Source organism: Vanessa tameamea, chromosome 7, assembly GCF_037043105.1.
Source record: "Vanessa tameamea isolate UH-Manoa-2023 chromosome 7, ilVanTame1 primary haplotype, whole genome shotgun sequence".
In the NCBI taxonomy this organism is placed as follows: Eukaryota; Metazoa; Arthropoda; class Insecta; order Lepidoptera; family Nymphalidae; genus Vanessa; species Vanessa tameamea.
The window spans coordinates 1,329,927-1,357,119 of record NC_087315.1 but is presented as its reverse complement, the minus strand read 5'-3'; the positions used below and the strand labels follow the sequence as shown (position 1 = coordinate 1,357,119).

The 27,193-nt window shown below is 32.4% G+C and overlaps 1 protein-coding gene across 2 annotated transcripts in view; it reads left to right on the top strand.

Annotated features, from left to right (window-relative positions):
- Window positions 1–26,688, top strand: part of LOC113392211 (acid sphingomyelinase-like phosphodiesterase 3a) — an 88,918-nt gene extending 62,230 nt beyond the window's left edge. For both annotated transcript variants that reach the window (XM_026628507.2, XM_026628508.2), the window contains exons 3-10: window positions 10,270–10,338; window positions 10,693–10,852; window positions 11,507–11,709; window positions 13,132–13,289; window positions 19,807–19,975; window positions 24,265–24,377; window positions 25,645–25,856; window positions 25,992–26,688. In XM_026628507.2, the coding sequence (XP_026484292.2) occupies window positions 10,270–10,338; window positions 10,693–10,852; window positions 11,507–11,709; window positions 13,132–13,289; window positions 19,807–19,975; window positions 24,265–24,377; window positions 25,645–25,856; window positions 25,992–26,214 (1,307 nt within the window). In that variant the 3' untranslated portion in view covers window positions 26,215–26,688. The remainder of the gene's footprint in view (window positions 1–10,269; window positions 10,339–10,692; window positions 10,853–11,506; window positions 11,710–13,131; window positions 13,290–19,806; window positions 19,976–24,264; window positions 24,378–25,644; window positions 25,857–25,991) is intronic.
- Window positions 26,689–27,193: the final 505 nt, after the last annotated feature.

Here is a 27,193-nt window from a genome sequence, read left to right as displayed (position 1 = left end):
AACGTGAAATTGGCAAGATTGTTCATACTAACAACTACACAAACCGATTACGAAAGCATTTTTGATGTTAAATCTTGTTATAGTGACGTCATTTACTATGTTTATTTGTTATGGGATTCTCGATATGTTTACTCATTAGATTCACAGATTCAAGCGTCGTAATTAATTAATAACTATATTGTAATGTTTATTTAGGAAAACAATGTTAAAAGACACATATGATGCCACAATTTAAACATATACTGGATTAAACAATATGTATATTTTTGGTGATTAACAATATTTGCAACTGTAATATTTTGTCCCATATATACATACGAATGTTCTTTCAGCCTCCAAGTTGTGTTCCAAAACCCTATCCTGATTTTTAACGATACCACTTTAGGTTGAAACGACATCGTCGTTGGTGAGGTGTAACTTAATATTCATTTAATAATTCATCACAATTATTATTTCATACAATTGCCCTGGAGGGGGTGGGGGAGGCGGACACAGGTTAGCACATGTTCATATTAGTGTAAAAGAGTTTCTTGGATAAAACGTTTATTTTATAACATGTGTTTATTCTGTACCTTGTATGGTAGTCGCTCATTCAAAATAGATTCATCAAACGTCACATTTTTATAGAGATTTTCATAGACAAATAATATCCAAATTTGCGAGGTTTCATGTGACCGTTTGTCAAGCTATGAATTTTAAGTTGACAAATATTTGCACGTCCTGACTTTGCCCGCAAGAAATAAGAGTTTTATTTATGGTATATAAATCGCAGTGCCACCTACTGGGTCTAATTTAATCCAGAAACAACGACTCAAATAGATCAAACAAAATCATCAAAATCGGTCCATCAGTTTAGGAGGAATTCGGTGGCTAAATAAAAAAAAATGTTTTTGTTTGCTTTGTAGAAATTTATCCTTGCGGTTTTATCCGTGATTAATTTGTATTTATTTGCCTGATTCGTCGAATCGAAACTGAAGTCGTCAGGTAATTTAAAATTCAGTAATAAGAATGTTAGCGCCATAATATTTATGTTTAACGCGTAATACCGTTGAAATAATATCCCTTTACGGGCCATAAATAAGACGAATCTTCATCACCTGCTGTAATGTTAATATATCATCATTCAAGTCGCCCTGGAAGATATATAAATCTATTTAAATACATTTCTATATACGACTGTCGACACTAAACGTAGAATACTTGTTTTCGCCTGCGGCTTCGCTTACGTTTTAAGGTTAGTAGTAGTCGTTAGGTTTTAAGCAATAAAAATTTTGAAATGGTCACCTTCAGGCCATTACGAATATCATGTCTTAAACCTCATTTTTGAAGATAATAATTGCTATATTTGCTTACGGCTTTATGCAAGCCAGCTTGGGTAGGTACAACTCTCTCCTCAGATATTCTCCCGCCAAATAGCAATCCTTAGTATTGTTGGGTTCTGGGTTGAAATTTTTCCACATGTGTATCCATCAACCCGAATTGGAGCAACATGGTAAGCTCTAAATCTTCTCCTCAAAGGGAGAGGAATACTTAGCCCAGTGGGAAATTTACAGGCTGTTACTTAAAACCTTGGTTTTCAGCTTAGAGGTATCTCTTTACGAACCGGTGGTAGTCTTTTTACAATCTAAAAGGAATTAAAACACGCTATATTGAATATATGATATGTGTTTGACTAAAAAAATAAATTAATATTTTTTACTCACGACGACCTTTGATTAACGTTTTATTAAATTCAGACAACAAATTCAAACAAACAATGATATTAAATTCAGAGAAATGAGATAACAGTCGAATGTTTCAATTATTCAGTACACACAAATAACGAGTTCAACCTTACTATTTCATGTAATTTGATTTATAGTACAAGTCTTAGAATTGTATCGCCTTAATTTCAATTAGGACTTGACAATCACAATATCTAATTAATTCACTGCTTTATGATTTATAATTAAAATACGTATTCGTTTTAATTAAGAAAACGAATAACTATGTTTTTCATTTACAGATAGAATAGCTTGTTTTATTCGCCTATGTTTTTAGGTGTTGCGGCATCGCAATACCCTTTTTTGTTCCATTAAGTGAATCTCTTTGGTTGCGATGAGTTTTAAATTTTAAAGTAGAATTTTAATGAATCACTTCTGTATGTAGCGTTTTATTTAAGTCACGTGATACTCGGAAGGTATTCGGTGTTAATACATCGTGAGGTATTAGGCGTATAACATACGACGACGCGCTGCGCGACAGATGCGTTCTTAAGGTTGACCGTAAAATACCTCAATTTGTATACAAAATACGCACAGGGACGACTTATCAAAGCTTCGCTCTCGCTTCGAGCACACGGCAGAATTCTTTAGGGTATGACACATTTAAATCTGCAAAATTGCACGGTTTTTATAAACAATGATTATATCCATATCATGTGTATCCATCTACTCCAGCAGTAGCCTTTCGAATTATCTTTATTGTATAGACAGATTGACAAATGGCCCTCGACCGTAGGTATGTACACTGCATGAAATGTAAACAATCATTAAATTGACAGTGCACTATCAACTTTAGGAACTAAATTATTGTCCCTCGTGCCTGTAAATATAGACTCACCCTTCAAACTGGAATACAACAATTCCATGTATTCCTGTATAACGGTGGTATATATGATGATGAACCTACCTACCCAGACAGGCTTGCACAAAGCACTTATTTTTCTAAATTAAATAAAATTTGCATTTGTCTTATTTTTTCTAAATTAAATTAATTTAAATTGCATCACATTGCATTCTTTAAAATGAATTGTATTGATGAATAAGATTGCTTCTATAGTTTAGATTTTTTTATATAGAGGTAGCATCTTTTAGCCGGAGCTTTAGCACGGATTGCCGTTTCTGAAAAGTTTTCCTTAGTAACACAATGGCGTGGTTTCTTGGCAATAATTTTTCGCCATCGTAATCACAAGCATGATGGCGTGTTTACGTCCCCTGTATAGCGTCTGTTATTCTAGAAAGCCAGAGCTTTAATGCGTCAAATGGGTATTTAATAGTGGAGGCCGATACAATCTGAGCGAGACGTTGCAGCGAGGGCTATTTTTATCTCCCTAATTAAATTCAACTTTCGTTTATATCTATATTAAAAGTATTTTTTGGCTTATATACTGCTGTTGTAACAGTTTTAGTCTTAAATATTTCTATATATATGTTCCCGCTTAAACAGGAAAACTGTATAATATAAGTAATATAGAGTTAAGAAGACTTGTTCCCGCTTAGAACACGCATTTTCTTCTAAGGGCCATTAATCAGCTGTTTTTGCCTCAACTTGGGTCGTTGCAGATAAGTTCAAATTACAGCGACACGGTTTTCTTATGGCTTAGAGAATTCTGCGCAATTTGTTTTTATATATACCGTTTTGTTCGCTAATGTTTTTATGTAAACTCGTTCTGGTAAACGTTTAGGTATTTTATATATTACTCGGGAAAAGATTTTCGTTATTTTATTACTTATAATTAATTTCGTTCCTTAGGAAGATGTTTCATTAATAAACGTCAGAAAGTCGGTTAGATTAAAATGTAATGAGTAATAAATTTTAATATTAAATGTTTATCCTTTATTCATGAGTAATTATTTTTTTCTCTACGGAAGGTTAGAATAGACAGTTTTAATGGAATACTTAAGACTTTGGATGGTTGGTAACTGAAAGTTAAGCGCCAACGTTTGTATATAACTTAGTCAAATTCGTGTTGGTCGGCCTTGGTTGTCAGGTGTAAACTAAAAACAAATTAAAAAAAAAGTAGTTTTGTAATTTAAATATTGTATTGTAATGAGATTTATTTTATCAGTTAAATTATAAAATAACAAAATAAAAGCAATCGGTAATAAAAACAATTCATTAAAACTACAAAATTGTATTTAATTATAATATGATTAAAACTTTTCAACAAATATTCGATCATTTTAATAGCCTTAATTTATTTATCAAATCAAATTTTTCTGCTGTCATTTTGAATAATGATAGCTTGAGTTTGTTGAGTCGACGGCATTTTTAGGGATAACCCTTGACTCCAAACTTCAGTGGGGCACCCATTTGTATGCCCTAGCAGGGAAACTAAGTAGTGCCATTTATGCAATAAAAACAATAAGAAAACTCACGGACATAAGTACTGCTAGACTAGTTTATTTTAGTAATTTTCACAGTCTTATGTCATATGGAATGTTGTTATGGGGTAATGCAGCAGATATTGAAATAGTATTTATTCTGCAGAAAAGAGCTATCCGAACTATTTGCAATATTAGCTCTAGGACATCATTACGCGAAAAATTTAAAGAAATAGGTGTATTAATGGCTGCTTCACAATATATTTATGATAATATAATGTTTATACAGAAGAATATACAAAAGTATTCCATAAAAGCTGATATACATACTATTCATACAAGAAATAAGAATAAACTTGTAACCCTTGCTTTCCGTTTGCATACGGTACAGAGAACGTTTTTGGGCAATGGTATACGCATATATAATAAGATACCGGGAAATGTAACCATTTACCATTTACGAAATTTAAAAAGTTTATTAACACTAAATTAATAAATAAGTCTTATTATTCATTAAAAGAGTACTTCTAAAGAGCAACTATGGGAGTTTCTTGCCGTTTCTTCTCGCTTGAAGCTGCATTCCGAAACGGTGGCAGTTTTTTAATATTGACGATTCAAAAACGCTTCGTTGTGAAGTTTACTTGAATAAAATTGATTTGATTTGATTTACGCGTTCCTGAGAAAAAAAAATATTTTCGTATAGGCAAACAGATAGGACAAACGAACAAACAAACAGGTAAAATTTTAAACTAAAAATATAACACGAACATTATATCAGCATGCGACTCTTTGAAAACAGAAGAAAAACTTTATGAAGTGTTTTATAATATATTTTATAATTATTACATACTAGTTGTAGCTCCCGGATTCGCTTGCCTTATAGGGATTAATCGTCAGCAGTTAGTCATAAAAAGTAGCCTATGTCTCTCCTTGGAGTTGAAGTTAGCTTCATAACAAATTTCATCAAATTAGTTTTAGTGGTGTGTCCTTTAAATTATGATATAAGTAAGATCTAGCAAATGGGCCGACTGGTGGTAAGTGGTCACCACTGCCCATAGACAATGGCGCTACAAGAAATGTTAACTATTCCTTACATCGCCAACGCGCCACCAACATTGGGAACTAAACTGTTATGTCCCTTGTGCCTGTAGTTACACGGGCTCACTCACTCTTGTAACTGGAACACACTGTAGAATGTCTGAAGAATGGGTGGTACCTATCCAGACGGGCGAGCAGAAAGCCTTACCACCAAGTAAAAAGAGTTACAGACAGACAGACAGTGTTTCTTTGGTATTAATAATATTAGTATAGATTATAAACATTTACGATTTTAACAAGTACTCCTTCAAAAGAATGTCGTGTAATTGACGATAGTTATCTCAATTACTTACGACACTTACATTACTTAACTTCAACCTGAAAACTTTTAATTAAAATACAAAAATTTTGATTAACTCTAGTAATCAAGTAACCGAGTATCGGACGTGATATGCGACCGAATGAACTACAAATATGTTATTCTTATCAGAGCTGGATGGATCGGTCTAGTGGTTAGAACATATATACGTTTATCTTAACTGATGGTGGTGAGTTCAAGTCCAAGCAAGCACTGAATTTCCACGTGCTTGATTAATTAGAAATAAAATATTTAACGTAAATAATCGACGGTAACTAAGCTTAATTGAAAAAGATTTTCAATTATACTGATTTGATATTAGAAATTATTTTAAAGTAGATGCTGCACCTCTCAAGCTGTCGATATCGTAAGAGCCGACTAAGGGAATTTATGTTAAGCGCATCTATCAATCAAGATGTGAGCGCTTCAATAACCCGTATGGTGGCGGAGAACCGATTTACCATCAAACCTATTCGCAGAGAGGTTTTTGTTTGTAAAAACTGGAAATTAGCCCTGATAGTATGTGGTCACCACATATCATAGACTTTGGCGTTGTAAGAACTTATGTTCCTTGAGACTGTAGTGTGATTACTCACCCTTTAAACTATAATTCAAAAAATATTGAGTGGTACTGTTTAGCTGATTGTAAAATTCTGCCGATTGTTTCCATCCTAGCCTTTCACATCAGTACAATTAAAAAATAATTAAACAATCAATTAATTACGTTACTATTACGAACAATTTAACATATTGAAAACAACAAAATATTGACGTCTTCTAAAATTATTTTGATAGTTCATAGTAGAAACTAGTTTAACAATAATTGATTATATTCGTAGTCGAGACGGCAGCAATTTTCCTCTATCGACATCAATAATATAGCGATCGAAATGAAAGACTTAATTCTCGGTTCTGGAAATCCACTAATTAATAGAAACTAATAGGCATTAAATATTGGATATGGCTATCACGAAAAGATTCCACAGGGGAATTTTTTTTACTACGAACTGTTTTATCTATAAATAAATAAATATTGGACAACATCACCTACATTACTCTGATCCCAATGTAAGTAGCTAAAGCACTTGTGTTATGGAAAATCAGAAGTAACAACGGTACCACAAACACCCAGACCCAAGACAACATAGAAAACTAATGAACATTTTCTACATCGACTCGGCCGGGGATCGAACCCGGGACCTCGGAGTGGCGTACCCATGAAAACCGGTGTACACACTACTCGACCACGGAGGTCGTCAATCTATACATATATAGTATAATTTCAAAAGAATTCGCGTTTTATAATAACTCTCCAACAAATATGTTTTTCAATGATCTCCAATCATCTCATTATTACTCGTGACAGATAAATATTAAAAAAAAAAGTATTTGTGCCAGTCTCAAATAGTGCGTCAAATAAAATAGTATTTAACAAATTATTAAACAACTAATTATAACAATAATTTTATAAGTACATAATGATGTAAAATAAATAGCTTCGATTGTAATCATTATATGTAATAATGTGATATAGTTAATTATGACATCCTATGACGTAACACCGTATTGGAGGCTAGGGCTACTCGCTAACAATAGTTTTAATTAAATGTATTATGTATTGTCTATGTATATAAAAGACACCGATGACATTGTAAAATACGATTATTTCTAAGTGATCGATTACACGATATACGTACAAGATAAATCCTGCGAAATCTTTATTAGTTTTAATTTCTTACATGTTTGACAGTGCTAAATGGACATATGTTATAGCCGCTGATAATAATAAATAAATCCAATTTATAACTGTATTTATTAATATTAAGAGACACTTATAAAACTAGTATGCATTAACAATAAATTAAAATAAAAACATAAATTTTAAACCTCTTTTCTTGACGCGACAAATATCATTGTACGTTAAGCTTACATCACTTTGTAACTGAGTAAGTTGCTCTCGGTTTCAAAGTAATTGAACGTCAAGTGGATTCTTAAGAAACGCACCGACAATACATTTTATTTTATCTTTAATAGAACTCTATTGAACAAATCGCTGCTAACGATTCAAATAATTTGCGAGTACATGTACAGGTCGTTTGTAATTACGGCGTCTAAAATATGAAGTTAGACAAAACTATCCGATTTGCACCGGGCAGTTCTCTCCCAACTTCGTATTGTGGAGCAGTAATGTGCTCGCTAATTCTATGTCAAGAGTGAATGTTAAGTGGTAGCGGGCCGGAGCTACTGTGTTAAGTGTTTTACAAGCCCCATTTTTAGAATTGTGTATCCATTCGCATTGGGGTCGCACTATTTTTATTTGCCATTTAAAATATAATATCTGCAGTGTTGTTTTTTATTTGGTTTCATGTTCGGGATGTGTTTTGTTACTGATTGGTTTAATTTTGATGCTAGTTCCTTGAATTTCTATGTTACCATACCAACCTATGAATCGATTGTTTTTTTTAAAGATTGGCTTAGCTATTATTAGGTAAACAGACGGGCAAATGGGCCACCTGATGGTAAGTGGTGACCACCGAAAGACATAAGCGCTGTAAGAAATATTAACCATTTCCAATATCCCCAAAATGCTACCAACCTTCGGAGCTAAGATTTTATGTCCCATGTGTCTGTATTTACATTGATTCAATTACCCTCAAACTGTTTGGCGGTAGAATATCTAATGAGTAGCTGGTATCTACTCAGACGGGTTCGTAGAAAGCGCTACTACGATGTAAATGTAAAAATTTATTCACTTTACGTATAGAAACGCTCATAAAATTATACATTTCGCTTGGTTGACTAAGCGACTATCTCTAACAAAATTTATTATTTCAAGCAAAGTTGTTAACAAAAAAAGCTAACAGGACGTTATAATAATTAAAATCAAGAACACACCTTAGTTAACATTTTTTTATAATATTTATTACAATTCACAAATACAAAAGCCGAAACATTTGAGCTTCGACAGTAGAAGTGTATATAATATTTCTTACATTTATGATATTTACTTTAAGAGAATGAAATGGAAGAAGAGAAAATATTACTATTATATTTCAAAGTAACATAATTCGGATTTGAAATAATATACCACCGTAGAGCATAGTTAAATTAGAATATGAAATATGCAGTTAGTTTAGGCTCTCGTAGGCCGGACTATCCCTTGGGCTAACTGAAAATCAGATATGCCTCTAGGCTGGAGTAATTAGTTAAACCTCGTAAATTACTATCTTTAGTATAATTCGATGCTGAATACATATTTGAGTGTATGTACATTTTATTTGACTTGTTATATATTACTTGAACTAATATTTGAATAACTGATAAATATTTTAAAGCTAAATTAAGTTATTTTTTTATGTTATAGGTAGGCGGACGAGCAAGTGGGCCACCTGATGTTAAATGGTCACCACCACCTATAGACTATGGTGCTGTAAGAAGTATTAACAAGTCCTTACACCGCGAATGCGCCACCAATCTTAGGAACTAAGATTTTATGTCCCTTGTGCCTGTAGTTACACTGGGTCACTCATCCTTCAAACCGGTACAGAACAATACTAGGTACTGCTGTTTAGCGGTAGAATATCTGATGAGTGGATGGTACCTACCCAGATGAGCTAGCACAAAACCCTACCACTAAAATAAATATTTTCTTATAAATACTCCTTAAATGCCGGTAACGCACTTGCAAGTCCCCCGGTGTTGCATATGTCCATGGGCGGTCCATCAGGTGAGCATCCTGCTCGTTTTCCACCTATCACATAAAAAAAGACTACTAATTCGAAGTAATTTATTTATTTTAATTTGCATCCATTAAGAGTGATCGTGATTGTAAACTTCAAATAGCGTTAAAAACAATCAAATTGCGTTAAACATCTGCAAATGTAATTACGATTAAAATTGAATAACACTCACTTTCATTGTCCAAGATCAAAGGAGAATGCTTTCTATTAATTATTATTCATCAAAGGTTATTTAAAAGCAAATTAACGGGTTGATGCCCAAAAATATTCCCCTGTCAGAAAAATGCCTTCTTATGATATGGAAAAGGCTTGAAGCTCATTTCACCGCTGCTTTAACATGGGTTTCTATGTGCACGTCAAAGAATGATTTTAAATATAAGTATTCTTAGGAAGTTTTCAAAGTAGTTACCTTTACGTTACGAATGGTAAAAAGTATGTTTGATGATCTTCGATTTAGTTAAACATCAAATGGCATAAAATATTTTTTAATGACTACTTTTTTGTCTAATTCTCTGTGAATACACATTAATATTGTAAGCAGTGTTCATTATCTTGTATAACGTAATGGCTCGGCAACTGCGATTGTCTATGGAGATTAGCCAGATGTCCAAAAGATTTTATACTACATAAGTGTTGCGCAAAAACAGGTAAACTTTTGCTCACTCTCATAATTAGATTAGACAGTCGGACACAACGGATGAGTTCAGGTATGAGATACAGACATTACGTACTTTCTGGGTATAACACCAAAGACTTCTAAACGTCGGGCTAAGAAGTTGGATTTGACAGAAAAACACTATAACAATTTACTGACTCTCTCACTTAGGTTTTGAGTCAATCATCTTAAAAAGTGCAGTCTTATAAGTTAGCCATTAAATTAACGAGGAAAAATACTATTTATTTCATTATAATTATAGTTATTTGCTTGGTTTTGATTTAATAATCATAAGCAATGCATTCCTTTTCTCAAGTCGCTATTCTTCATACGAAAATGTTCTAGGTCTGAAAACATGCTTGAGACTTTTTATAACCTAAGTTTTTGTTTCAGGATACTTCTGGCATATAACGGACTTTCATTACGACCCACTTTACACCGCACAGGGCGATACTAGAAGACGTAGGTATAAAATTATGACGAAGAAATTCATAAAGTAATGATTAATATTGACTTTCTGAAATGTATATGGAAAAAAGAGCAATATTTTATCATCTATACTAATGTTATAAATCAGAAAGTAGCTATGTATGTCTATTTGTTATAACATGACTAATTTGAATAAAAGGTAACAAATTTAACATTGATCCCAGGGCCCTGGATGAGGGTATAGGTACATAAATTACGTTGACATGGGCGGAGGCGTAGAGAATAGTTAGTTAATTAACCTAATAAAATTAATTAATGTTGATTTATTTTTTTAACGGAATCATCAATAAACTTAATTCAAATAGTATAATAAAATATATGTTGTAGATTGTCGAAGAGCAGACGAACGAGGAAGTTCAGGTCACCACCGCGCACTCGGGCGTCTCGGTGATTACTCATGCGATAGCTCTCTTGAGCTCATCCAATCAGCATTACGATATATGCGTACGAGACACTCGGAAAACGTTGAATTCGTACTCTGGACGGGGTAAGTGTTCATTTAGTTCAAACTAAACTGTAAAATAATTTTACTCTCCTCATCATCATCACCTGATGATGATCAGTAGATTTTAGTTTACTACTGGCCATCTCCCATATTATGCTAATTGGCTCTATTACCAACTCTCCCCGGATCCTTGCTCGCTGCTTTCTAAATATCATCAACTCAACCTAGCTACAAGACGCCTTACACTACGCATGACTATAAAAATAAAATTGTGTATGACGTCATTTTTAAAAAAAATCTAACCTAACCCTAATGTCTGATGTCATTTGTGACTTCTAATTCCAAAAGTATTATATCACTTAAGATTAACAGAGACACTTCGCAATACCAGCATTCGCGTCATTAAATTTATTAAAAAACTTATGTATCAGGAACGCCATAGATCACTTTCAAAGTTACTCGGAAGACATTGCTCGTTAGCGATAAGGCCAGCTTTTGTGCTATTAGACTGTTTTATTAGTTGCACTGTATCTGGTTTACCATCGTATACAAACTTGAAAGTCGATTTATCCTTAAAGATTTTTCGTGGCCTCAAATTTTGGAGTAAAAATCACCAGTCCTATTTTAACGTACCCCGTAGCACTTACTTCTATAATAATCATTGTGACTTGTGTAACATGTGTTTTAATTTTGTAGTGACATCGTCGCCGATCAATATTCCAGTAATGAAGACAATAGGTACCAGGCGATCAGAAACGTGACGGAGCTTCTTCGGATGACATTCAGTTCCCACTTCGTTTTTCCTGTCCTGGGTCACACAGATCCTGCACCGTCTGAAACATTAACCAACCTTTGGAGTCATTGGCTTCCAATGGAAGCTTTACAAACGTTGAAAAATGGTACGTAATAATAAAAATCATACTCGATTGTTAGTGGGTAATATCATAATTTTAGCATGTTGTTCAAGCCTTCATATTTGTTAGTGCAAGCGCAGAAACGTAAACCTAAGAAAACACTGCCCATAGTCATTGGTATCGTAAAAACCAACCTTGGCAGCTAAAATGTTATGTCCCTTGCCACTTGCCTTGCTAGTCACACTGGCTCACTCATCATTTAAAGCCGAATACAACAGCATTAAATATTGTTGTTTCGCGGTAGAAAATGTGATGGATTGGTAGTATCTACGAAGACGGACTTACACGAAGCCTACGTTATTTCGATGCTACCAACCTCAGGTAGCATCAAAGATTGCTATGAAATTAGGTCCACTAGTAAAAATAATGATATTAACGCTTGATACAACCCTTAACGTCTGCCTCTGATTTGTTTTCCCTTATATTGCGTTGTTTCATTACAAAAAGCTTTGTGTTTATTTTCTGAATTTCAAATAATAACACAAAGAGACATTGCTGTGTAATTATTGAACTGCTACGCATAGTTAATTATTAGTAAGGACTTTTTATTCAGATAACAGAAGCCTTTAATTCATTGTTCAATTAATAACATGTTCTGGAAATAAATAAATGAGATACATTTCATTTTCAAAAAGAAATTATTAAATTGAATTACTGTTGTTGTTTATTTAACTATTTTTAAAATTCTTAACTATAAATATCCACCGCCGTTCCTAGTTGATTGTTTTGCAATTTAGCTCGCTGCAATACCTTAAAAAAAACCTTTCAATTTGAATGGTACTTTAGAATGGAGTGCATTTTACTTTGACGCCAAGCTATTCTGAGTTTTTGCTAATCGGATAAAGATAAAACAGTCAGAACGTTCTTGATTTTTACCGAGTTTCGTTATAAACGATTTGATTTTTGCTTTGACTATTTCACCAAAATGTTTTCTAAAATTGAAAAAGAGAAAATTCTAGTTTCAATTTCTGCAGTTTAAAACTTATTTGTAAACATTTGATTAAACTTTGCGATTTGAAAATGCAAATAAAATTTACATTCAGTTTTACATTTTTCATTTACAAGTTAATCGAATCGGTTTAATTTTTGTATATTCAACTTTTGACATATGTTATAAGATGCTCTAACTTTAAGTGTATACACGTTCGTGTGTGTGTGTTTCTGTGTGTCTGTGTGTGTTTTCATATACCACTCTTAGCTTGACAGTTATTGAATTAATCATCGGTTTAGAAAAGGTTAATGTACGCGAAAACCAAATCAAAACGGACTTATAACAGTTTTATTATGACGACATATATATTTTTTCTAATATTAAATTGAGTTTAATTGCGATGAATAACACAAAAGACATTTTTATAAAAATATACATTGGAGTTATTTTGTACAGTTATTTATTTTTCACCACAGGTGGTTACTACACAATAGAGCAGTCACACAGCAAACTGAGGATTGTAGCTCTAAACACGAACCTGTTTAGCCTCGGTGAAGCAAATGGCGTGCATGCACGACGTCAATGGGAATGGTTGGATCAAGTATTGGAAAAAGCAACGACCAACAACGAAATGGTAAGTGTGTAAAATAAGTTTACAATTAAAATTAATATATTCCATTTGACCAAACATCGGCGATGATGGTCAATCACGGATATATTAGAGTATGCAAGTATGTGCCTAAATATACGTACACTGTGCATTTCCTTATTCTCATTATCTGAAGGGATGACAATATGACTGTTACGATATCACACGCAGAATAGAGTTTGCGCGCTTTCAGATCTACGTGAGTTTAATCCAGGCAAATTGTACCGGATGATGCTTCTAGATGATTCCAGAATTGCTTCAGTGAGAAATCAAAACATTTTTATTGATTATGTGCAATCACAACTGACCTCATAATTTGCAGCCATGCACAGTAAGACAGTTTACAGAATTCAATTATCTCAAACGATGATTATTATCCAATTGTTCTGTTTTCATATCCAAGTTCTGCTATATGAATTTGTTAACGTTTAAAGTTTGGTTCAACCCGGAACGGTAACATTTTCGCTGCTAACTCTTGAAGTCAATTTCGTAATTCGCTTGTAAGAATAATTTTAAAGCATTTCAGGTAAAAATAATGTTTATGTATTGATTTTTAATAATGAAATCATTTTAAAAAAATAATGTGGTTAAATATTGTAAGTAAAGCCTCGTCTGACTTTTTTTTTTCATTTTAGATATTTAATTGCTGATTGGTGATTTATGCATCGAGTTTATATATAAAATTTAAAGTTTTAGTCACGTGACGTTGGGACAAAAAATAATATGAAGTAACAATATTGTACAAAAACAAACAAACCCATCATGACTTAAGAGAGTGTCATGCAGTTTGCCATGGGACGGGGTACGAATCGGTATTACCTATAAGGCACGAATGAATGTTTCACGTCAAACACGAATATCTTTTGTATATATCAAAAGATATTCGAAACAAGAAAGGCTTCTACAATGAGCCTATAGCGTAATCTTGCTTAAGTCAGATTTCTAAGAAATGTCTGTATAATTTAAATTAAATTATACACACGTCCTCCCACGCGACATGAATAATCATATGTTAGTATTACATCAGGTGACGGATATTTGTCTTATTTATGACGTAAAATGGAAAATTATTCCATTTTTCGTATTATTCGTTATAACGTTTTTCGTATTAAGATGACAGACGACCAAGTAGACCAAGTAGACCAAGTTTTCGTAAGCGGGTGAATTTACTATAATTTTAGTCTGAAGCAACATTAGGGCAGCGAAATCAAATCATTAGTAGAAACATTCTCATAGTTGGTGCCAGGAAACGACTGCCTGTAAAATAAATGGTTGGTTACAGAAAAGTACAGAAATAACGGTGATGATTTGTTTAATATTTGTTAACTTCTATTACACACACACATCAGCTCGCATTCGTCCACTGCTGGACATAGGCCTCTCCAAATGCACGCCACTGTGGTCTTTCTTCGGCAAGTCGCATCCAGCTCCTGCCAGCCGTCTTGCGCAAATCGTTCTTGCGCAAAACTTCTATTAGTTATATATAATTCAAAGAGCGGGTAAGTTGTTTAAGGGACGTAGCAGCGAAAAATTCTCAGTAACAGCTCATAGATTGGAAGATGGTGAAGTGTGTGCTCCCGTGCCTCAGAAAGCACGTGAGGTGATTGGTCCTGTACCTGAACTCTTTCCGGTCGTATTGGATTACAATGGAGGAATACAGAGTGCACTGTGTCCTGCTGTTGTCGGCTGGTCTTCCTTGTGATAGGTTCCGTAGTCGACGGTCAAAATGACATCAATTTATCAATGACTTATTTACAAGAGATATAAATTTATTAATAAGTAATTTAAAAAATATCATACGATAACTATATTGAAAAATGATTTTGATTTTGACCTTAATGATTTGGAAAAGTGCATTAATTACATACAGGTAGCTAATGAGGTTTCTCTTAAATTAATGATGTTTTTAAAATGTATCATTATGTTTATTGTCTGAAAATCCGATGCAATTATGAGTTTTTAGGCTTTTGTATTCGTTTTAATGACGCAACATTGTATTCAACTTTGATTTAGGTCACATATTATGATAGGAGTTCAAGTACTGAGGCTTCATTATCGTTATGGACTCTCTTGATCTTACTAATTCTGATATTGTAATTTATTCATTTTTTATTTACGTTCGCAATCCACAACTGATATTTTCTGAGTCAGAACCAGCTTTCGCTGGAGGCAGTGAGGCCAGCCTGTTTGCCTATTATTCAATTTAAAAAAAAAAAAACTTCATTACGCAACGTAAAGCATGTGACGAGTGTCGAATATATAATTTCATGAATAGTGGAATTATAGTTAAATGCATGACTTGCATTAAAGGCCGTTGTTTGTCTGTTTCACATTCTGGGTTTTTTTATTGAATGGTATTCGGCCAATCTGTTCAATATTACAAAGACCTTCCTTGAAGGACGGCAACGCATCTGCAAGCCCTCCTGTGTTGCAGATGTCCATGGGCGGTGGTAGTCACTTTCGATCAGTTGAGCTTCCTGCTCGTTTGCCACCTATAACATAATTAAAAAAAAAACAACATTAAATATTGTAATTAGTTTTTAAACGACGTAATCCTTTAAAAACGAATTATAATATTATGTGTATTCATGTATTTTAATAATTTAAAGTTCACGTCGTAAGGGATTAAATAATTTTGTTTGACTATATATAGAAACAGTTTATACAAAAGACATTAAATATATTCACTGATACGGAATGTGTATTTTTATTAATAGCCTGTTTCTACTCGATCGGTTTTTGTCGATATTGCTTTTCTGTTTTCCCTGACATCAAACTTCACCTGGCAATTTGACTGTCCATTTCTAGCATCCATTTTTAGGTATTTTCATTTAAATAATGTGTTTGCTTTTAAAATGATATTGGAAACATCAATTTCTTTTAGCTCATATGTTATGGATGGGTGATTATAAATTTTATATTTTGACTTATAACCGTTTCAGCAAATTAAACTTTTATTTTAATACTAGGGTTAATTTTTTAGTAATACAGCTAAATTTATCAAGTACTAGCTCCAGACTTTTTAATGAACTAATATTGCGTTGGGTAAAATGTTTTATTTATTAATGTATTTTAACAAATTATTTTGCAGTTTTACAGATTTTTTTTCTATAAAATTTCGAATCAAAAGTGCTTGTAAAAACCTACTAGAATATATATATTTTTTATTTTTGACTTTCAAATAATGTTCTTCCAATGATAACCTTAACTACTACTAGAATACTAGAAATCAAGTCGCTCCGGATCGCAAGTAATCACGTAATACAAATTTTCTATGATAAGTCGTAAAATTATACCAATTTATTAAAGATTTCGTATGAATTACACGAAGGAGTTTCTAATCTCGTAATTTATGAACCTAGATCCGGACTTCCTTTGCGGTTCCGGCGTGCTGGTTATAATACCGTCAACTAACAAGATCCATTCCAAACTTGAATTACTGAGCTATAATGACACTTAATGGACTAATAATACCTAATTAAAAATATACTTGTATAATAAAAATGATAAAAATTAATTGAAAATAATGATTTTAATACGTACTTTACTTATTTAAGAAAGATACTTGATACTTTAGTTGATAAATTAATCAAAATTTAAAATTGGAATACAATTGATACATTTAAAAATATATGTGATTAAATTTTTTTTTTTATTAATATTAAGTCCTAACAATATATGAATAAGAATTAAAAATTGTTACTGTATAATTCATGACCGCGTGGGAATGCTAGCATCATTTCTCCGTTTAATTGCAATCGTGATCCTCTGGGCAAAAATGAACCAGCCTGTCACCAGTGAAGGCAACATGAGGAGGTGTTATACTTTTATGAAACTTTTCAGGCCGTGTTTGTGTGTGTGTTTCAACAACAATTGAGGCAAAAACATAATTTGGAATCAGAAAAGAATATTTGGATCGTTTGTTCGCCAAGGACATAGCGTAATGAATAAATAATAATACCCTTAGTTTGTATAAATTTGCTGAAACAAAATTCAATCCCATTAGCAGACAAAAACTTAATAAATTTATACGTAAAACATACACACAATGAATAATAATAATAAAATTAATCATAACAATAACAAAATTTTGCAAGATAAGATAAATTGCAAAAGGTCCCATTATATTCTTGAAGTACAAATACTATTCAGAAGTACGAAAATCTACAGAGCAATAAATAAAATTGCATTTAATTACCTTGGCCAAGATGGCCCAGTGGTTAGAACGCGTGCACCTTAACCGATAATTGCGGTCAAACCTAGGCAAGCACCAATGAATTTTGATTTCCTTAATTTGATTTTATAATTCATCTCGTGCTCGTTAAAGAAAAACATGTTAAGGAAATCTGCACGTGCACATGTGTAATTTTTATGAAATACTGCTTCATGTGCATCCACCATGCATTGGAGCAGGGTTGTTGGAATTAGCGCCAAACCTTCTCCTCAAAGGGGCGGAGGAGGCCTTTGCAGTGTACTATTTATAGGTAACTTACCTTTAGTATTTATTTTAAAGACAAGCTTTACATTTGCTAAACAAGTATTCTTATAATATGTTAAACGGATATATTTATTAGAGGAAACGTCGTTATTTCAGCATATTCATGTTGCGCGTTGCATTGTCTAAGAAAATATGCAAATACAAATATTATTTTAGAAGCCCCATCTTTATTGTTACATTCAGGACGTTTCCGCATTCACAATTATGAATAATAACGATATGGTAACCATATTTCACGGTTACACACGGTAACAAAACACTAGAGACGTTATAATTATTATCATGTAAGTTACGAATGTTTGCTTGCGAAGACAGAGAGAGGAAAGGGATATGCGTGTAATATTAATATAGAAGGCATTTGGTGGTTGTAGAAAGTTGGTTTTTGGAAGATTTTCTTTGTTTCTTTGATTAGTGGACCTTTGGAAGGCACCCGGGTCCGTATCGATGACTTGAGACATAAGGAAATTGTCATATTAGATCGAAATTCAGGCCCACTTTTGGACGTAGGTCTTTCATAATTGGCCCAACTTCTACCAACTCTGGATTGGTCAGAGGACACAGGACCTTATGACTATTACTTTTTTAAATCACTTATTCAAACATTACATAATATTGTCATGGAAATTTTGCTAATTACTATTTAGTGGACGTAACACGAAGTTAAAAGAAGATTTCCGATTAAAATCCAACCATATACTGTTGTGATGCCGGGGTTATTTTTTGTTTATAAAAAAATTATCTCGGACGGAAGCCTATTTTATTGAAGTTTTGAATGATGTTCACAACCACTTGAGACTAATTTTACTAGGTTTCAGTGACAGTCAAATGGAATGAGTTGCATATTTTCTCCTTGAAATACAAGAAGAGGTTTTGTCCAGGAATATTTACCGTCTGTTATTGTGACTACAAACTATCTTTATTTCATTTACATGCAAACAAATCCGATTTTCAATATAAGGGATTACGAATATGTCAAGTTTTGGTTCTGAAACTCTGAAATATAAGGAAATATTTGACATACTTTTTTTTTCTTACAAAGGGCTCGCGGAATCAATTTATGCTTGATTTTGTCGCCTCGAGAAACCGGGGATTTGGAGGCAATTTAGACAAAATATATTTCAAGGCTGAAGATGTTGTTTTGTTTATTCGAATAAATCGAAAGCATCATTTGAATGTCTTGGTTATCCGTTGAGTTTGTATGCTTCATTATTATTTGACATTTACTTAAAGAACCTGTTTTTTTTAATTTTGTTTTTATGTGTAAAGAATAATTCGATGCGAATGAGATGTAGTAGATATGGCCAAAAAATTCTGCAGCCTCGCCGTGTTGAGAGTGACCATTGCATTAGATTTATCGAGTAAAGAACCAAAATTTCCTCAGTTTCTCTAGAACTTATTGTCTTTTGACTTTTTGTTTTATATAGGAGTAATTATATTTTGAAGACTCCGCCAAACTCTTTTTTATGCATACAGACTACGCTTAACTCAAATTAATGGAATAGTAGATACCACCCACTTATGATATATTTTATCCTTATTTATTCCGGTTTGAAGGGTGAGTGAGCTAGTGTGACTGTAAGCACAAGAGACATAACATCTCACTTCTGAAGGTCGGTGGCGCATTGGCGACGGAAGGAATGGCAAAAATTGCTAACGGCGCCAATGTCTATGCCCAGTGCAGTGGTCACCACTTACAATAGGAGTTTAAACAGAACTTGGAGATTGAAAGACAAGCATAAGAAGAAGAAAAAAAAATCGATATATATAATATATATAATACATACATATAAGCCTTTTTCTCTCCTCACTCTATTTATTCATGAAAATTCCATTTAAATCCATTGCGTAGATTTGTAAGGAGTGTTATTGATACTTATTTTATTTATTGGTTTTTAATAATTTTGGTAACAGCTGACCGATTTCTCTGTTTTTTTACCTCAATACATATGTTTTTATTAATTGTGTACGATATACGATACTAAATGTATTATATTTGGTTAATAGGTCTACATTGTGGGCCACGCAGCGCCCGGCTCCGATTCCAGATATAACGCCTACTCCGTCGATGCCAACACTAAATACCTCCGGCTTGTACGGCGACACGCGCGGATCATAGCTGGACAGTTCTTCGGACATCTACATGTTGATACCTTCAGAGTCATTTATGATAAAGGTAATACTAATTATAATTCAATATTTTGAATTCAAAATTATAATCTGTCATATTTATGGTTAATCATAAACAAAAATGTAAAAACAATAATGTTACAACAAGTATTTAATACTTGTTGTAACATTATTGGTGGAGCTCTATATATCGACATTAACTCCAAATAAAAATAAAAAACATGGTAAATATCCTGTATTAAATACTTGTAGTAATAAAAATAACCATGTTAATTTAAAATCTTATATAGTAATGTTATACAGTCCATAAGTATTTTAATTTTAGCGGACTAGTTGGCGTTTTATACCATTCATACGGGTTACTCATTTTCACACATAAACACGTTAAACCTATTACATCGCTGTTTTTCTTTCGATTGCTAAAGTATATTTACCTTTTCGAGGTTCATTGTATAATTAATAATCATAGGACTTACGAGACGCTCTAGGTATTTGCTTAAATGAGCTGAGTAAATGAATTGTACTTATCCCCGTTGCACGAATTCATATTAATGACTTCAATACAATTAAGAAATTCCACAGTGATTTATGGAATTATATTTATGTATATAGAAATCATACTAATATTATACATGTGATTTGGATGATATTTGATTTGAGAGCTAATTTATACCCTGCTGTTTGGTGGTAGAATATCCGATGAGTGGGTGGTACCTACTGCGGGCTAGCACAAAGTCCTACCACCAAGTAAATAATTGTTTTATATATACAGTATAGAAAATGCTGAAAATAGTTAATTGTATCTAAGGTGGATTGTAAGCATATTAAATCAAATCAAATTTATTTCACGTATCTGGTTAACTTTTCAAAAAGTAAAACATCATAGAAGGGTTAAATTTGCTTCTTGTTTGTCGAAAATATACCATCAGTTCGGAAACAAACACCACGGACCCGAGAAGAACCGGTGAAACAAATTCAAAAAGACTATTTTTTTTATTTATACTAGCTTATGATCCTTAATATTGACTTAACGAAAAACAAAAAAAAAAGAGAACGGATTGACACACATGGAAAAGAATGTACTGAACTGTTTTTGACTTCGCTCGGGTGCAACTTACATATTTTACAACGTCTATTTATTTATTAATTTAAGTATGTCTTAAACGGGACTTCCGAATAAAATATAAGTTATCAGAGGCCTTAACACTAAGATAATCTTATATCTTCAAATTGTATTCCAAAATCTTAAATGTCTTCGATATAGACTACCAACCATACAGAATTTACGTGAAGGAAATATCCGAAATGTTGGCAGTATTTAGTCTTTGTTAGGCCAAGCATAGTCCTTGGTCGATGTAGCTCACAGGGGACAGTACTTAGGTGCCCCGTCGACTCGATAAGCCGTTTTGAAATATATTTGAATAAAGACCAGGATTTAAACATCTAGAACTGTTACTCGAGTGTTTTCCATCTTTATTAGAAAATACCAATACTGATGTGAAAGGAAATGTTGAGGTTTTATTTAAATATAGAATACAAGGAAGTAAGTGGTGTATGCTAGATCTGTAAAGATATAATGAAGAAAATAAGGTCAATTATTGGCTTCATATAGTAATCAACTAGTGTTGCCAGTACTGAAAATATAAATATCGATTTATTGGAATATAAAATCGAGTAAGAATCATCAGTCTCGTCAACGTTATTCATATGAAGTTTAATTAACCTTTAATGAATGATTTAATAATTTACTTTAACAATTAAGGCGGAATTGTTAATTTTTTTTGAAAACAGTATAAATCTGATTCAAAAGTAAAAGCATTACTATAAAATATATTTCTACTTTACTTACGCTTTATATATAGTTTTACTATTTAATAATATTATATTTAAACGATTAACGGCAAACCACAATCTGAAATATCTCGTACCATGGACACGGAATACACAAACAGCTCTCGCTATTAATCCGGCCGTGCCTTCGCAACGTCCTCTGGTATTTGAGCAATCCCACTTACTACACAATATGATGTATCTTGAATTTTGAAGAGTCAAATAATACCCAATATATAGACTACAAATTCATCGGACATCAAAATCAACCATCAAAATCATTTTTACATTAACAGCCTGTAAATTTACCAATGCTGGGCTAAGGCCTCCTCTCCCTTTGAGGAGAAGGTATGAGCATATTCCACCACGCTGCTCCAATGCGGGTTGGTGGAATACACATGTGGCAGAATTTCGTTGAAATTAGACACATGCAGGTTTCCTCACGATGTTTTCCTTCACCGCCGAGCACGAGATTAATTATAAACACAAATACGGTACGGTAGACATATATAAAATTAATTATCGCATAAAATAAAGCTACTAATTTCCACAACGATTCCCTATATTAAACTACACAATTCAACGCTTCACGCTAGTTTGCGACGATAAAATGTTTAAACATAGTTAATAATTGCGTGTGTATTTAAAACACGAACTAACTTTTTCGAAACCGCTTTAATGATGCCGTGAAGCAAAGCCTTGCATGTTGAACACAGCCTACAATTTACGGGAACATTTTAAATCGATATCGTTTGATTAGTGCCGGATAAAAAACATTCGTTCTATGGTATTAATTTTCGTTTCTGTTATTTACTTCTTAGGTACAGATATATTCATTAGTTTTATATTTATCTTTAAATTATTTATTTTTTACTAAAAAAACTACAAAAATATAATTTAACGTCAAGTGGGCTGGTGAGTGAATAGATCTACACGTTTATGCTAAAATACACATAAACTACAAAGATTATTTAATTACACAATAAATAAAATACAACATAACTGTTATGGTTATTCAACCATTAATTTTATTGATAGACTTTAATAAATTTAAATTATAAGATCATTTAAATGTATTATTATTTCACCTAGACATTTTACGTCAGATTAATTATTATTAATTTCAGCTGATATTGAAGCTCTATCGCAATCAAAATATTCGCTACCGTGTTATTGCTATAAGTAAAGTTTAGAAAGAAAACGATTTGACAAAAAGCGATATGGTTACATTTTAAGCTTAACATTGAAGTGACGTATTTGACGCATATCAAAACGTATTTTTCGTCTATGACAAAAGTTCAGGCTTTTTTCTAACTGTACATTTAGTCGGTTTGGAAATCAACATACCTACGAGAAATTTAATATATAAAATGTACCCGATTGCTCTTTGAAATGCAGTGTTATTTATCAGACTCCTTTTTATTAATTTTTTTTTATGTTAGAGTTGGCAAACGAGCAGGAGATTCACCTGATGGAAAGTGACTACCACCATTAAATGAATATTCTATTAGTTTTTTTCAATGGCCGTGTGTTCCATATTGTGAGATAGATGTGTGAGTATGTCTTTCGGATTGTTAATCATTTTATATTTTAATAATCTAATCCATTTGATGATAGCATTACTGTAGTCCTTTCTGGGTCGGTACCATTCACAAATCAAATATTATTTTGCCAAACATCAATACAAGTAGTATTATTGTGTTTCGATTAAAAGGAACATAATATATTAGTTCCTATAGCTAATGGAGCGTTGGCGATGTTAGAAATGGTTAATATTTCTTAAAGCGTCAATGCCCGTGGACGGTTATGACTTGTATCATAAGATTGTTCATTAACAAAAGTCTTTAATTTTCGATTATGATGTCTGTTATGATAAAGTTGTTTTATTATAATGTTTAATACATACATACGAAGAGCAACCGCTGTAAATATTAAGGTTAAAATTAAGCTGATGAATAATGAAATCATCCCTGTAAACTAGCGATGAGTAATCGTCCCAGATACAAAAATACATTTAAAATATATTCATGACTGTTGTAGGGTTAACATGTATGGACCACTCATACTAAAATTCTATATAGGTCCTAAATATATATAAAGAGAATATCAGTTTGACTCTACTGTTTTATTCGAAAGTTCCACATAAATATCTCACATCACAACACATACATTGGATTTTGTTTTCGATTACTTTTTTTAAGAGTGAAATTATTGTGCGAATATTAAATTGTAAGTTTCAGTGATATTTTTTATATATTTATATATCAGGTGCCTAAGCTGTTAATTTTTTTTTCCACGCGAAGAAACGCGATACTAAAATGTGCGCGATTAAGCACTACAACCTACACAATATTTAAATTATTATACGGAATATTGTTATAATTAAGCTCAACAACAAATCGTGATTACCTCGAGGCACGTGAAATAATAATATTGAATAACATTTAGATTAAAGTATTTACTTTAACAAAATTGCCATGAATATATATTTTTATTACGTTTTAGAACAACCCGTTTCTTGGGCGTTTCTCGCGCCATCTGTGAGCCCTCATCACGACCCAGCGGGATCGTCCAATCCAGGTCTAAGGCTTTACAAATTCGATTCCGACAATGGTAAGGTAAGTAAGCTATATTTTATAAGGTGATTAAGAAATGTACTAACGTACAAGTATATGTAAGGCTACATACATACATACAGCTATGAAATGATGTCTAGTTTTTGAGTGGTATTTAAAGGTTACAATTATAGGTCGCTTTCAAATTGAATGGTACTTGAAACTGGAGTTTTCGAATAAACGCTTCAAAAGTATTTGGCTCTTAGTAAATGTATTAATGTTTAAATATATATTCCCTTATGTCGAATTCGTGTCTGGAACTCCAAAGCAATCTAATTTAAACAAAACAAACTATTGAAGCGTTTATTTTATCGTTTTTTATGTCTTTTTATCATTTTTCTTTATTTCTCTTCAATTATTTATTAAGCAACAAAAATGTTGTACAAATGACTGTGTGTACTGTATACGTATAAACAATGATGGATTAAAAAAATATTCTTTTTACTGTTATTGTCAATAAGATAGTTACTACCTAATGCAAGACTTTAAGCTTGTAGTTCTGTCAGTTTCATGTTTTTTTTTTTTAAATCTACTAAGTTTGTATATTATGGGATTAATCTACAATCTTCCGTGATTTTTTTTTACTTAACAATTGAACAAAAAATAGTTACCATAATAATTATAATATGCATTTCATTACTTTAAAATGGCTTGTTTATTTTACGAAATTATTAAAAAAATTAACAAAAACTCTCGAGATTTGAAGTTATGTCATAAATTAATCACCTGACCTCTAACATTTGATATTCATGTTTGATTATACTATAAAGCAATATCAAAGTATTAAGAGTACAGTCAATTAACAATGAACTACCAACCGAACGGACATGAATGGAAACGTCCTTTGTTCCTATAATTACACCAGCTCACCCGGCAATTACACCGGGAGACAGGAGAGCATTGTTATTTGACAGTAGAACTTCAAGTGACATTCGTGTTTACATTGTTTTTTTTTATCAGTCTTTGTTAGTATCAAACATAAAACATAAGCAATAAGGTATTAACATTTGACATACAATATACGGTTATAACGTTTGTATAATAAAATACTTTAATAATCATAGAAATTATTTTAATATACGTAAATTAGAATCACAAAATATGTTTGTACGATAAAAGAATAATAACGACGACATTGAATTTGAAATTTTAAAGTTTAAAGTTGAGGAGTCATTTTTAAAGTATTTTTAAATTACTTGTAATAGTCTTGTATTAGTTTAGTAAATAATAGCTTAAAGAAGTGTCTCAAATCATAAATGTAATTGAACAGGTATTAGATTACACGCAGTTTTATTTGGACTTGGCTGTGGCTAACCGGGCGGGAGCGGGAGCGGGAGCGGGAGCGGTGGCGGGCGCTGAATGGGTCGCGGAATACAATTTGACACAATATTACGTGCTGAGAGACGTGTCTGCTGAATCGTTGCACCATCTAGCTGACAAGCTGAGGATAGGCACGACGCAAGAAATGACGATGTTTTACAAGTAAGTCATTCTTATATATACGAATTGATGACAATAGTACATTTTGGTTTTGATTTAAACTACTATTAATCAATTTTTAAGAGGTATTGTTTCATGGTTTTTGTGTATGTCATGTTATTTTTTTGTTTTCTCTAGATATTTACGCGCATACAATGTCAGGCATGAAAGTGCTGACAACTGCGACGGCGCATGCGCGCACCAACACTTTTGCGCCATCACTTGTTTAGAACATATAGCGTACCGTCAGTGCGTGGAAGCGGCAGCTAGCGCTCTTGCCGCTTCTGGTCGTTCCGCTTCGCTCACCGCTCCGCTTGTGAACATGATATTAACCCTAATAATAAGTATCGTTGTGCTTTAATTGTTTTATCGTTTGAATATGGGAATGAAGAAATAACAGTGCTTTAATGAAGGAGTTATGTGGTGATAAAACTATAATATGTGTAATTAAACATACACTGCTGGTTATGCTCAGGATCTTTGTGATATGACGTGACTTTACCTTTTAATACGAGTTAGTGTATTTTAATTAATCGCTGGTGAAATAATAAAGTATGATTGTTAAATTTATTTTTTAATTTTTAAGGTTTTTAAAATTGAGTAGTTTAAAATGTGTCAAACTTTGATTCGTTTTCTTTTAATTGTTAGATCATAGCTCAATTATATGTTCATTAATGCTGTAATAAGTAGCAAAATTATACTCATAGAATATAGGTGATTAAATTTTTTATACGGCAGTATTCGGCGTAAACGTCATTCGGTAATTATAAGTATCAATAAATATAAGTATACTTTTGTGAATATTTTAAGATTATAATTATTCAAAAAGTTTGATTTTTTTAATAATTATTATTAATTTAATACAAACATACTCATCATCAATTAATGATTTAATACAAAATTATTATAATATTAATTTAAAAAAAACTAAATTCATAGTTGCCTTAAATTCGTATTTGTAAATGCAAAGGCAGAGTCGTAAGTCGTTATTTGTTTTTCAATGAAAAAAAAAAACTGTAAATAATTGTAATTTAGATCTCAATTTATAAAGGAGGAGCAACTAGAAAATAAGATTTACCTTAAGACTAGCCTACTTTGATTTGATTGCAGTGACCAATATTATGTGTAGAAATTAATTTTAATGACGTCATAAATCCGAAAGAAACATACCTTCAAGGAGGTTTAGGTTCTTAAGATTAGTTTGGTAATTGAATATGACTGAGGGCGTATCTAAGATCACATACTACATAACTTATAGAACGGAGCGAAATATTAATGTATTCAATAAAATAATTTATCGAATTATTTTTATGTTTATGTTATTGTTAAGAATGGCCTAC